General features: G+C 33.4%; 1 protein-coding gene across 3 annotated transcripts; it reads right to left on the bottom strand.

Moving 5' to 3' along the window:
* Positions 1-4,977: 4,977 nt before the first annotated feature.
* LOC111780573 (coiled-coil domain-containing protein R3HCC1L) lies at positions 4,978-12,678 on the bottom strand. Of its 3 annotated transcripts, none has more exons than XM_023661005.1 (8): positions 12,287-12,678; positions 11,996-12,087; positions 11,694-11,750; positions 9,630-9,902; positions 9,018-9,179; positions 8,201-8,290; positions 7,466-7,667; positions 4,978-5,325 (listed from the first exon to the last, which is right to left on the bottom strand). In XM_023661005.1, exons 1-7 carry the CDS (start codon positions 12,565-12,567, stop codon positions 7,474-7,476), a joined length of 1,149 nt encoding a protein of 382 aa, XP_023516773.1. In that variant the 5' UTR covers positions 12,568-12,678; the 3' UTR covers positions 4,978-5,325; positions 7,466-7,473. The 3 variants fall into 3 exon arrangements, with proteins under 3 accessions (XP_023516773.1, XP_023516774.1, XP_023516771.1); XM_023661006.1 differs by lacking the exon at positions 4,978-5,325 and adding an exon at positions 6,818-6,894; XM_023661003.1 differs by lacking the exon at positions 4,978-5,325 and having other exon boundaries at positions 7,149-7,667.
* Positions 12,679-13,170: the final 492 nt, after the last annotated feature.

The following is a 13,170-nucleotide window of genomic DNA, read 5'->3' as shown; positions in this document are numbered from 1 at the left end:
GTGGATGGTGGATTACTGTGAGATCTGACATCAGTTGGAGAGAGAAACAAAGCATTCCTTATACGGGCGTGAAAACCTATCCCTAGTAGACATGTTTCTCTGTAGTGATTTTTGGTTATTTTCTTTAGATTTTGATCAGTAACAAAACGATACACCACTTTAATGTGTAAGCACATCCATTCGTCTTGTTGACATCAATTGCATCTATGTAACTCAACAAACACACACACTTAAAAAGTCGAAGAGTTACGTTCCAGTAGGAAAAGGGTAAAATAGGAATTTACTAAAAAGTATAAGGGTAAAAGAGGAAATAAAAGCTCTTCCATCATCGTCTCATAGATTATAGATCAAACTTATAAACGNGTTTTTTTTTTTTTTTTTGTGTGCTCAAATTTCATACACAAGATTCCAAGTTTCCCATTCCCATTAGTATCCTTATTTAAAAAACAATATCATAAACGTGTGAATATATTTTTAAATAAAATTCATCTTTTTTTAAAAAAATAAAATACTATTTTAATCCTTATACTTCCAATTTTTATTCATTGGATCGTTTTTATGGTTCATTTTGGTCTCTGTACTTTTAAAATTTATTTATTTTGGTCGTTTTTGTACTTTCAAAACATTCATTTTTATTCCTATATTTTTAAATTTTATTTATTTTGGTCGTTTTGTACTTTCAAAATGTTTGTATTGGTCTATGTACTTTTAAATTTTAGTAATTAAAAACTAGTTTTTATTTTATTTTATTTATATTTATAAAATTTAAACATAAATTTTATTCCTAATAAAAACCCATTAATTTAATTTATGGTTATATTTTTATAAAATTTAGTGAGTGAATTGTAATTCTAAAATTTTAATTAAAAAATTAGCTTAAGAATTAAAATGCAACCAAAATGAACATTTTAAAAATGCATAAATTAAAGTTGTATTTAAACCTAAATATAAAATAAATTTTAGGTTAAATTATAAAATATATATATATATATATATATATATATATATGTGGCGAGTTTGTAAATTATAAAATAGAGGGGTTAATGCTATTTTGAAATTTCATGGATATTTTTTTTAAAGATAATAGCGAGTGAATATGTTTTTATTTAAATTTTTTTGAAAAAAACTGATAGATATTAATGATAGTTTTTAAAGTTTAATAGCATTTGTAAAATAAAATATAAATAATTTTCATTGATAGGTATATATATATATATACGTTTAACCAAGTCATTCGACTCGACGTTGCCTATACTTGGGATTAAGGTCTATCAATGTAATGTCGCATTTCATCTTATCATCTTAGTTCCCAATGAACATGACACTCATGTCTTGACACCATCTCAAGTCATTGGGTGTTGTCGGCTATCGTAGCTTACTTAATCATGTCATTGAGAATGGGCTCACATGTCGTTCATAACATCGGGACTTCCCGTCATTCATCCTCTTATTCAGGCATTGACCCTCCTGTGCTCATGTCATGTTATTTACGAATACCGTACTGGATAGCAAGAGTAAAATCCAATCTACGACACACGGGTAAGGGCGCAATACCAACACACTCGTGTCGTCTAGTATTGTCTTCGAAAAATGCATTTTAAAGAAAGTCTCTCGAGACCCTCATCTCGAAACGCTTGTTTTCACTGTGATACACGCATGTGTCATATAATAGGTCGCTTAGACCAGAATACCCAGAGTGATGGAGGGCTATATATATTAATTCAATGTTAATATGTATTTGGTAAAATAATTATTGTATTAATTAAAAAAATAAATATTATTTTAGAAAATCGGGTCTATAGTCCATTCCACAGTCAATTACCTTAACGACTCGTTCGATTGCAAATATTATTTCATCGGTATAGAAATGTTTGAAATAATACATATATTAAAAAAAATTCGGTGGAATTGGTTCCGATTATTCAAATCATTTATTTAAATTTTTGTTTTTAGAAAAAGTAATATATTATTTATTTCCAAGCATTTAATTAAAATTTTCTCCCCAATTTCAAATTACGGTTGGAAATTATTTTTAAGAGCGGTGGGAGTATAAAAATAAAAACTAAATAAATATATGTATATATAATTATATCGTAAGAAAAAAAATGTATTTTTAAAATTAACAATAATCCAATAAGATAACAATAACTCAACAAAAACGGTACGGGTTAGATTGAATTGATCAAATTTTTTGGGTCATCGAGTTTTTTGAACACCCCATGAAACATAATATTTCCGTCTTACTTTTAGCTTTATCCGTATAAAATAATATACACAGCTATCGAAGCATATTTTTTTTACCATCTCGTTCAAAGTTTTAAAAATCATGTTAGAAACAAAGATATCAAAATTCCGATGAAACGGATTACGTCATCAGCAACTTAAGGTAAAAGTAAATTTGACGGAAATAATTATTCTCGTAAATTTTGTAATATAATTTCTAGAAACTCAAATACAAGTCTTTGGTCAAGTCAACCACTTTTAAGGTTTTGAAGTTTTGTATTTGGAAGGTTTGTTTTGTTTCTAATTAGGTTTTGAATGGAATATTAAGGAATGTCACACTACTTTTTCATAAGTCTACAAATTTGAATATATCAATATTTTTTTATAATAATACGAAAAGAAAATTATGGTTATCCCGAACCGAAGCTACGTGCGAAGAAAAATGAGATTAACTGAGACGAAACTGGTAGAAAATAACGTGTGATGTAAAAAAGTCGAGTAAGAAGATATTTAGTGGAAGAAAGAATAACTTTTTAAAGTTAAGTTAATAACGTAGCTCGTGAACGTTGAGTATTTTACCATTTACGGATTTAATCTTTATAACGGGCTATGCACGTGTTTTATTTCTTTTCTCTCCTACTAGTTGTCCTCAAAACTACGACTTAGAGAGATCTCATATTGATTAGAGAGAGGGGAACGAAACATTCCTTATAAGAGTGTGAAAACCTGTAACAGCCTAAGCTTACCTCTAGTAGATATTGTCCGTTTTAGCCCATTATGTATTGTTGTCAACTTCATGGTTTTAAAACACGTCTACTAGGGAGAAGTTGCACACCCTTATAAGGAATATTTTGTTCCTCTCTATAATAGATGTGAGATTTCACAATCCACCCCCTTTGGAACCAAGCGTCCTCACTGACAAACAGCTCGGTATCTAGCTCTGATACCATAGCCTAAGCCTGTGCACACGTCTATTAGGGAGAGGTTTCCACACCTTTATAAAGAATATTTTGTTCCTCTCTGCAATCGATGTGAGATCTCACAATCCACCCCTCTTGGAACCCAGCGTCCTCACTGACAAACAGCTCGGTATCTAGCTCAGATACCATAGCCTAAGCCTATGCACACGTCTACTAGGGAGAGGTTTCCACACATTTATAAAGAATATTTTGTTCCTCTCTGCAATCGATGTGAGATCTCACAATTCACCCCCTTGGAACCCAGCATCCTCACTGACAAACAGCTCGGTATCTAGCTCTGATACCATAGCTCAAGCCTATGCTAATAGACACGTAACGGGCCAAACCGAACAATATTTGTTAGCGGTGGGCTTGAGCTATTACAAACTCTCTCCTTAACAAACGTGTTTTAAAACTGTGAAGTTGACGACGACGATTAAAGTAGACAATATCTATTAGTCGTAGTAATGGACGGTTACAAATTCTTAATTTGAAAGGTGTACCAAACCAAAAAAGGAACAGCGGATAAATGAAGGCGGCCGCTATTTTATTTTGAAAAAAGAGAGTGCCAAATGCTGACTTTGTTTCAGCTGATTAAATGAAGACCCAAATATTCAAAGCTAAACAAATTCTGTCCCACCTTCCTCAAATCACTTTCATTCCACTCATTATCCATTTTAACTTCCTCGGTCAAAATTCAAATTTACCCTTCGTATAAAATTAAAACGTTTACGAAACACGTGCTAACGTGTAATATAAATCTCAATAGTATTTTTAATACGTGCTAACGTGTAATATAAATCTCAGTAGTATTTTTAATTGAGTTATGTTCGACATTTGTTAGTTCATTTTTGTGACACACGAATAAAGGATCAATACATGAATGAATCAAAATCATATCTGAATAAGAGCGAAGAACAGGAAGACTAGAAAAAGTTTAAAGAATATGAAAATTATTGTTGAAACTTCATGATTAATTATGATTTCAAATATCGAATCTAAATTTCATTTTCAAATCTCGAATACTTTTATTTAACGGATTTGAATGATTCTAATGATTTTTTTCAAACAATTTTTTTTTAAAGAATTTGTCTTTTCAAATGTTTTATAAGAGGTACAACCAATATCATGAATTGTTCAAAAAAAAAAGAGTTTTGAATATATTTTTCAACCTTTTCAACTCCATTTATAACTTTCAATCTAATTTCATTGGAACTAAATAAAAAAAATAAAAAATATATATATAATATAAAGTGAGCGAGCAGGACGAAAATTTGGCAAGGTCGGGGTGAGAAATAAGTCCTTAACGCTATTTAGACAACCCAAGTCTATTGTTAACAAATATTATCATATTTGGACTTCATCTTACGAGTTTTCCCTCAAGGTTTTAAAATGCATCGACTAAGGAGAAGTTTGCACACCCTTAGAAAGAATGTTTCATTCCCCTCTTCAACGGATGTGATATTTCACAACCATGACTTTACAGAGTAAGTAAATGTCTAACTACCTTGTCGTAGTCGCTCACGAAATTTCGAAGTAAATGCCTTTTCTTGTTTCCCGACACAACGAGGCATACAACTTAGAAAGCATAGTGCTATCCATCATTATGGGTATGTCCTAAAAGTCTTGTTTCTTTCCTTCCCAAAGAAGGTATTGAAATCATACATTTAGTCTTAACCACAACATTCAATACCATTTTAGACCTGTTCTTGAAAACCAAGGGTTTTCTCCATCAATGCTTAATCAAAATATAGCTTGAAACTACTTGTTTTTATACCAAAAAAAGGACACTTCATTACCTATGAACCAAATTTTCCTTGGCTTCATTGCATTCACACTATCTTTTTCAAAAGTCTTTTAACCAAAAGAATTTTGGTCAATATGAGAGGAAAAGGAACGACGATTCGTAAGCATTTTCTTCGCCAGGAAAGAAAAGTTCAAGTTATTCATTAATGAGAGAGGCTTACTGTAACAGTTCAAGTCAACCGCTAGCAGATATTTACCTGTTTTAGCTCGTTATGTATCGCCGTCAGCCTCACGATTTTAAATCCGATTTTAAATCGCATTTACTGTAGAGAACTTTTCACACTCTTATAAGGAATGCTTGTTCCCCTCTCCAATCGAAGTGGGATCTCACACTTGCCTACAAAGAAATGGATGAAAGTATTAGGATTTTAATGGTCAAAAGTAACAAGCAAAACATTCCTCCCAATCTCAATCCTCTTCTACATAACTATAGTCCAAAACGTAAAAGGAAACAAGCATTTTAACGTTTTATCTTTGGATGTAGGACGAATGTCATGGAAAGACAAATGTACAAAATGTGTTTCGATAATGTTCAGAATTTTTCGTTAGATATATTCTCCCACATAGGGAAAGTGTGACACATAAGTGGAAGCTCGTTCAGATTGAAACGACCTACTTGAAAAATTAACTTAATCGTGCCTTTCCATTTTTCATATCATAAAATCAAATCTTAGGTCTAGCTATTTATGTCTTCCGATCTAAGTATTCAAAGAAATGGTTAAAGTTGATCTAACATGCTCACTATGAAAAGTAATAGATCTTCTATAATCTCAATAATGGATCACACATTATCAAAAGAATTACATACCGCTAGCAGATATTGTCCACTTTAGCCCGTTATGTATCATCATTAGTCTCATGGTTTTAAAATGTGCATGTTAGGTAAAGGTTTCCTCGTTCCCCTCTCCAATCGATGTGAGACCTCACAATCCACCCCTTGGGGCCCATTGTCTTCGCTAGAGACCTCACAATCCACCCCTTGGGGCCCATTGACTTCGCTAGAACACCACCCTGTGTCTAGCTCTAATACCATTTGTAATAGTCTAAGCCCACCACTAGAAAATATCTGCTTTATCTTGTCACGTATTGCCGTTAGCCTCACAGTTTTAAAACACGTCTAATTTCCCACTCTTATAAGAGATGTTTAATTCTCCTCTCCAATCATTGTGAGGCCTTACAACCTGTCTTCATAGATAAGAAATGAAGTTCTTATAAGTAACCCATTGAATAGGACTCCTTATTGGTATATAACTATCAATTCTATTAACTATTTCATAACACCTTTCATGTCCTCAAAATTACTCTAGTTCGAATGTGGTCTCAGTTTATTTATGTATCCTCCTTTACTAAACATTACATTTACAAAACCATTAATGACTTACGACCGAAAGAGAAGCAATGTCAAAAGACGATAAAGTCCTCATGCCAATATCCCACTTATTATACTAGAAATTAGAAATAATAATTATTGACATGTCATTATAGTACTTAATTTGAAAATTTAAACAACTTGCACTATTGTTACCAAATAGCTTAGAGTCTCACTCCTTGAAGAATAAATGAATTCTTTCACACCCTTAAGCTTCCTTCTATGCTGAAAGAAAACTTAAGCTTCTATGATGTGAAACTTCATCAAGGACATGAGTAATAACCTATTTACCCTTTATTTTAAGGGGAAAAAAAAACATTTTTTTTAGGAATGTGACCAAATCTCACGTTGACAAGATACGAAGATTCACGGTATCTAAGTAAAGACACGTATATCTCCAACAACATAAAACCTTTTCTCAAGGGTTTATTGTCCAAAGTGAACAATGTCATACCATTGTGAAGATATTTTGAAGGTCGTTCTTAACAATTGGTATCAGAGTCATACTTTTGACATAGCCAAGGTCGGATAAATACCCTAGAGTTTGAAACAAAGAAGCGGTAAGTCGTAATGACACAACCATAGTTAGTCATAGTGAATCTGTGGTTGAGCTTATCAAACAAACAGTAAGCTTCATTGAGAAGTAATAGAATAATAACCAAAGTATTGAAGTAATAGAATAATAACCAAAGTATCATATTAACTAAATGCGAGACAATTCATGGTATGTAAGTCAAGTTAATTATTTTCAATCATATGAAACTAACTAACATTATGACGAAAAAATGTCGTGAGGAATAACTAGTAAATATATCACTCATTTTCATTGGATCTGGTCTGACAGGCAAATGTACAAAGTCAAGTAATCAAGTTGTACAGACCAATGAATCCAAAAACAGAATAGTTGCAGCCACAAGAATGAGGTTTGATGTTTCTTTAATCACACACAATAGATGGGTAATGGAGTAAGGCAAAGGGAGCAAAAAATGAAGGAAAACAAGGAGGTTGATCATTTAACAGTGCGGCCGTGGTTGATTTGTTTTCATATGGTTATTATGGGGACATAGACAGAATCCGTTTGTTCAAGAAAAAGTAAGAAGATACTAACTTGGATCATCATTCTCCCCAAGCTTCATCTCTCAATTTTTGTCTTGACACAATGCGATTCCTCCTGTCTTCTTCCTGTTTTCTTAGTTCTTTGGACCCGAAGCCAGTGGTGGAAGCCGGCAGCTTCAATCCCATTCCTTGAGCAATCAGCCGTTGGGCAGTTCTAGCCGATGTCTTTGGCCTCTGCTTTGGAGGCTCCAAATCTGACATTAACAAAATAAACCAAAAGGGAAAAGGCAGCTCATTCAATCTTCATCAAATAACTTATGGTGGAGATTTCTTGAAAGAAATAGAATGTGAGATCCCACGTCAGTTGGGGCAAGGACGCTAGGTCCCAAAGGGAGTGGATTGTAAGAGCTCACATTGGTTGAGGAGGAGAACGAAACATTTTTCATAAGAGTGTGGAAACCTCTTCTAAGCAGACGCGTTTTAAAAACCTTGAGCGGAAGCCCAGCCCATAGAACTTTTTACGTAGGGATGGATGATAAGGATTTTTGGGATTTTGTAAGCTTTTTGGCTTCTTTCTTTAAGAGTGTTGTGTAACTATCCTTCATTTAGAGAACTTGCCATCCCAAGTTTTAATGAGAAGATAATTTCCTACGTTGTGCCTTAACATGCCACAAAAAGTACTCAATGATAAAACACCTCTATTATCGAACGTAAATGAAATGATGTCGATAAAGATACCGAGAGAAAGCTATTATCAATACTAAAAAACTCAAGAAGAAGCTCATACCTCTCGGTGGAACTGAGCTCAATAGAGTGTCATTTTCATCAAGTAGACGTATAGTGAAAGGGCATCTAACATGATTGAGAACCTCAAGTGCTGCATTAGAAAATTAAAGTAGTTATGAAAATAACTTAATTTTAATACATGAAACTATTTCATCAACGTTATAACGAGAACGATTGAGAAATAATGGTACGATGAACGAAAATGATTTGACATAAATATGAATATTTCGGCATCTGATGGGAGACATCACATGGAGGAATTTTAGTAATCTCCACAAAAGAACCCAAGAAACAACTAGGACTACAATCAAGGATTAACTTAGGATAACTTTTGGAAGGGTAAAAAGTGTTTTTAGGGGATGAAAAGAACTTACAAAAAGTCTCCATATAGTGTTTGATCAGCTAATCAAAAGTGATTTTAGAATTTTAAAAGCATTTCAAGTGTTTTTAGAAGCAGCACTTGATTCTCGGCACTTCCAAAAGTGTTCAGAGTGTTTCCACTTAAAAGCACTTTTTTTCAAAAGTTATCCCGAACTGCCATAGGCCAAATAAGAAAGTAATAGACAGAAAACAGGATGGTAGTAACTAGTAACCAACATAACAAAAGAAGTACAGTATCAAATATCTACTACTGACTCAGCCACTTCTTGAGTCGCCAATTACAGGAGGACATGAAACGAGATAGAAATAGAAATAGAAATTTTTACGTAACATAAGGTTTGACAAGATGAGATACGAAGTCCAATACCAAATGAGAAAAACTGCCGAAAATCCTACAAGATTTCCCAAAAATGAAAATCTAGTTTTACGTGACTTACCAGTTGACGGTGTCGGAAATACTGCAAGTGCGACCGTATCATTGACCCAGCGAATGACAACTCCAGAATTCTTGAAATTTCCAAGTAGCCTTTCAAGATCTATTGTTTTGGTACTCGGTGGAAAGTCAGCTAGGACAAGAACATGTTGAGTACCATATTGTGCTGGATTCACACAATGAAATTTAAACAAAAAAAAAAAAATGCTTAGCTCTTGGGTGAAAATTATGACTTAATGTGCACAAACATCAATAAATAACTGCTTAGAAGCCCAAAATAATGGCAGTATTATTATGTCAACTGTCAAACTTGAACAAATATTAAAAAGAAAAAAAAAATCTAATGGCCAATTTGAATTGTTCCAAAGAACTCAGGATTTAAATTCTAAGGTTCTGAAACTTAAAAGACCAAAGGAAAATATTGATGAAATTCACGGACTGAGAAAGTATTTATCCTTTTTAGGTAAATACCTTGTTCCTCTATTCTTCCATAAACTGAAGGCCTAACCAGAGCTCTCATACAATGACTACATAACTTCGAATTTCACCAGTGATCTAGAAAACAATGAAAAGAATTTCCATCTATCATATTTGGAAATTATGTGAAGAGACTTACCACTTTTTAGCTCCTTACGCCCCACCTCCAACTCATGAGAAGCATCTTCGTCCTTTGTATCATTGGTAGTTGAAGAATCAGATAGCCTATCACTATATAATTCATGTTTCTTATATGAAAATGTTCCCCTCCCACGCCGTCTAGTGGTTTTGTCTGTTGTCTCTCTGATTGTGGTTTGGTCTGTTGTCTCTCTGATTAAAATTTCAGGTTTATCAGGTTCACATTGCAAGGAGAGTAATTCATTTGGAGGGCGATCTGCAATAGCTTCCCAATCTGTAAATTGTAACCACCACTTGTGTTAAACAACATCATTATTGTTATAATTATATTGCACCTCTTTTCTATCACAAGCATCATAAAAAGCAAGAAAATTCTTTGCCGGAGAAGCACAAGTGGCTATACAAAAAAAAAANAAAAAAAAAAAAAATCGGTACAATGTTTGACTGAAATGTATGACACAACTTCATAACTGTAACCAACATTTGGAAGCCAAAGGAGAGTGAGTTAGGCTTGAGTATTGAAGATTTCTTATATTTCTTCCTTATTTCACAACTTACGATACATCAAGATAAAACAAAAAGAAAAACTCATAAAAGAAGGTAAAACTCATCTAACCTAGTCAAATCCGATAAGCTTTAGGTCTAAAATATTACAAATTAAACAGAAAAGATAATTTCCTAATTTTCTCGTTGAAAGAAACTATTACATTTACAAACGTAGAGAAAGCGAAGAAGTTCATGATTTGGAAAATTTTCTTTTTCTGGGTACCAAATGACAAACTTCATAGAAGACTTCCTCACTGGAATTTATCTCCACAATGATGCATTATTAGCACGAATGGCTTGGATCCCAAAATCATCTCTTCACGACACGTATGGTTGCAAGAAATTTTTGGAATCACCTACAGAATTCCTTCCATTGGCATATGGTCCTTCTGGGGGATCCAAAGATCCTCCTTGCTTAGGCTTTGGATGGTCATTTTTTCAAAAAGAAAAAGAAGCTAATGTGGGAACATTTTATGAGAGCTTTCTGATGGACCGTTTGGCAAGAGCAAAATAGAAGAATCTTTCAAGATAAAAAACTTACCTACACTAGATTTTTTGAGGCTATAGTTAGCTTGGTTGTGACTTGGAGTAAATGCTCTCCTCTTTTTCATTACTTTAGCTTTTCTTTCCTCCTACCTAATTGGAGAATCTTATCCCCCTATTGGCCCCCTTCCTTTTGTAATTTCATACCATCAACGAAATTATTTTTCTAATACAAAAGGTCCCTGAAATTTAAAAATATCAAATAAGTCCCTCAAATTTCAATTTTGTGTCTAATAGGTTCCAAATATATTCAACATTTTTTAAAACTAACAAATCTTGAATATTGTTTTTAATAGGACATTAAACTTCAATTTTGTGTCTTTCGGAATTGATTAACTATTAGACACAAAATTAAAAGTTTAAGAACTAATTAGATACAAAAGTAAGAGTTTATAAATTTATTAAACACTTTTATAAATCCAACAACCTATTGGATATAAAACTGACAGTTCAGTGACCAATTAGAAACCTTTTAAAGTTCAACAACCTATTTGACACACACTTAAAAGTTCAAACTATAATTGTAATTTAACCTATAAACTAACATATCAATAGCAACTTACATTATTGAAACAATGAACAAGTTATCTAATACATAGAAAAAACAAATCAAGGTCCAAGTCGAGAACAAAGAAGGTTGAATTCAGAAACCTAAAAAACTTGACATTTATAGTTATCATGTATATCAACATATAATTGTTGAGCTAAAGTCTACTCTATTCATAGGGTCAACACAGGTAGGCAACGAGAGCATCTAAGGATAAAATAAGCTACTAGTTAACGCACCCTGGTAGACATGAAACTTCAGGAGACAGAGCTTTACTTGTATTAATTTATGGTTTTTTCCCATAAAATTGAGGAAATCGGGGCAAGGGAGGCACTAATAACAATGAGATATAGAATGATTTCCATCAAATGAAACTTTTGATTTTATTCCAATTAGGATAAATATAAATTGAAGGCAATGTAAATGTACCATCATCATCACAGGGTACAGCATTGTCTGGACAATCTCTCGTATGATCCAAAGTACCTTCCAAGAAAATTATACATCATTGCTATTAGATATAACAGCAAACCAGATTTCTATCAGAAACCAAAATATATATGCATTGTCTGGAGTTTCTCTGCATGATCCAACTAATCTCACCAATATTTTAAACTTGTAAGACCAAAATAGTTCTTTAGAGATAACAAAAACCACCCCCACCAAGTTTATCCAGTGAGCCAAAAATTCATCTCCATTGATTTTAAATGAAAAAGACAAGAAAAATTCACCAGTTCCAACGGAAGCTTCATCGACTGAATTATGAGAAGATAGCGAAACAGTTGCGGATGAAGTTCGATCCTCTTTCACAATCTTCGCGAACCTAAAAGATGAAATAGAAATTAAGAAGCGAAAATCGAAGTCGAACCAACCAAATCATCGATAACCGCGAATCCATACTAGGATATCCACTCTAATCAAGAAATTCAGAACAAAGTAAAACTAATACCTAACAGTCTAATTAACTTCAAGAATTTGACCTAAGATAACTTGAATGCTAACATTTCGAACAAGAAGTTTACCCAGCCGGAGAAGACACTTGGTCTTGCTGTTTAAGAACCAAAGCTTTAGCCGCAATGTCGTCGGCTTTAAGAGAGAAACCTTTAGAAGAGTAAAGAGCAGACAAGTCGGTGAGAGCGGCGGCCAATTGAGGATCTGGATTAGAGTTTTCTGAAGTTTGGAGGTCGGAAATCACCGATTCGAGAAGAGAAATTGCAGCATCAGTGTCACCGGCAGTGACGAGATCCTCCACTGTCTCGCTCCAGTTCGATCGCCGCTGTTGCCGTTCTTCTTCTTTGTCCATCGCTCCGGTTGATAATCAAGCAACAGAGGAAGATGAGGAAGTCGTGCAGAAAGATTATAAATATCTCAGTCGTATCCGTCCACCATGAACTAACCTCTGTATTCTCTCCCCCTTTGATTATATATATATATATAGCTTTTCTAATTACACCAATTTATTTATCTGAAGAAATGTAAATACCATTTATGACCTTGATCGGGTTAGGTCGAGAAAATCTTTCGACCAATTTTAAATTTTTGAGTTGGTTAGGTTAGTGACCCAAGCCACTCAAATCTGGACTAACTCCCAAATTTTTTAGTTGATTAGGTTGGTGACCCGAGCAACTCGAACAGAGTTCAAAACCCAACCTTGTATTTTTCGAGATGGGTTGTTCTTTTTTTTTCAATTATTTTTTTAAAAAATTATTTATCTACGTTACGTTCATAATTAAAATCTTTTAAAATTCAAATATCAAACATTTACGAGTTACAACAATTCACTAACATTGTCGAGTAAAAAAGTAAGGTAGGGTTGAATTGGATCGTAATATTGTTTTCAGGTTCGTCGAGTTGACCATGTTCGATGAAAGTCCCACCTCGGCTAATTTAGGAAATGATCATGGTT

Source organism: Cucurbita pepo, chromosome LG18 (assembly GCF_002806865.2).
Source record: "Cucurbita pepo subsp. pepo cultivar mu-cu-16 chromosome LG18, ASM280686v2, whole genome shotgun sequence".
Lineage (NCBI taxonomy): Eukaryota > Viridiplantae > Streptophyta > Magnoliopsida > Cucurbitales > Cucurbitaceae > Cucurbita > Cucurbita pepo.
Note: the sequence above shows the minus strand (reverse complement) of the source record. Positions and strands in the feature narration are given on the sequence as shown.

Bases quoted from the DNA above. Each gene is read 5' to 3' on its own strand.
- LOC111780573 (XM_023661005.1), bottom strand. From the start codon at position 12,567: ATGGACAAAGAAGAAGAACGGCAACAGCGGCGATCGAACTGGAGCGAG. The intron at 11,751-11,995 runs GTGAATTTTTCT...TTTTCTTGGAAG, and splicing joins TGAAGCTTCCGTTGGAACTG to GTACTTTGGATCATACGAGA. The intron at 8,291-9,017 runs GTAAGTCACGTA...TTTCTAATGCAG, and splicing joins ATTTCCGACACCGTCAACTG to CACTTGAGGTTCTCAATCAT.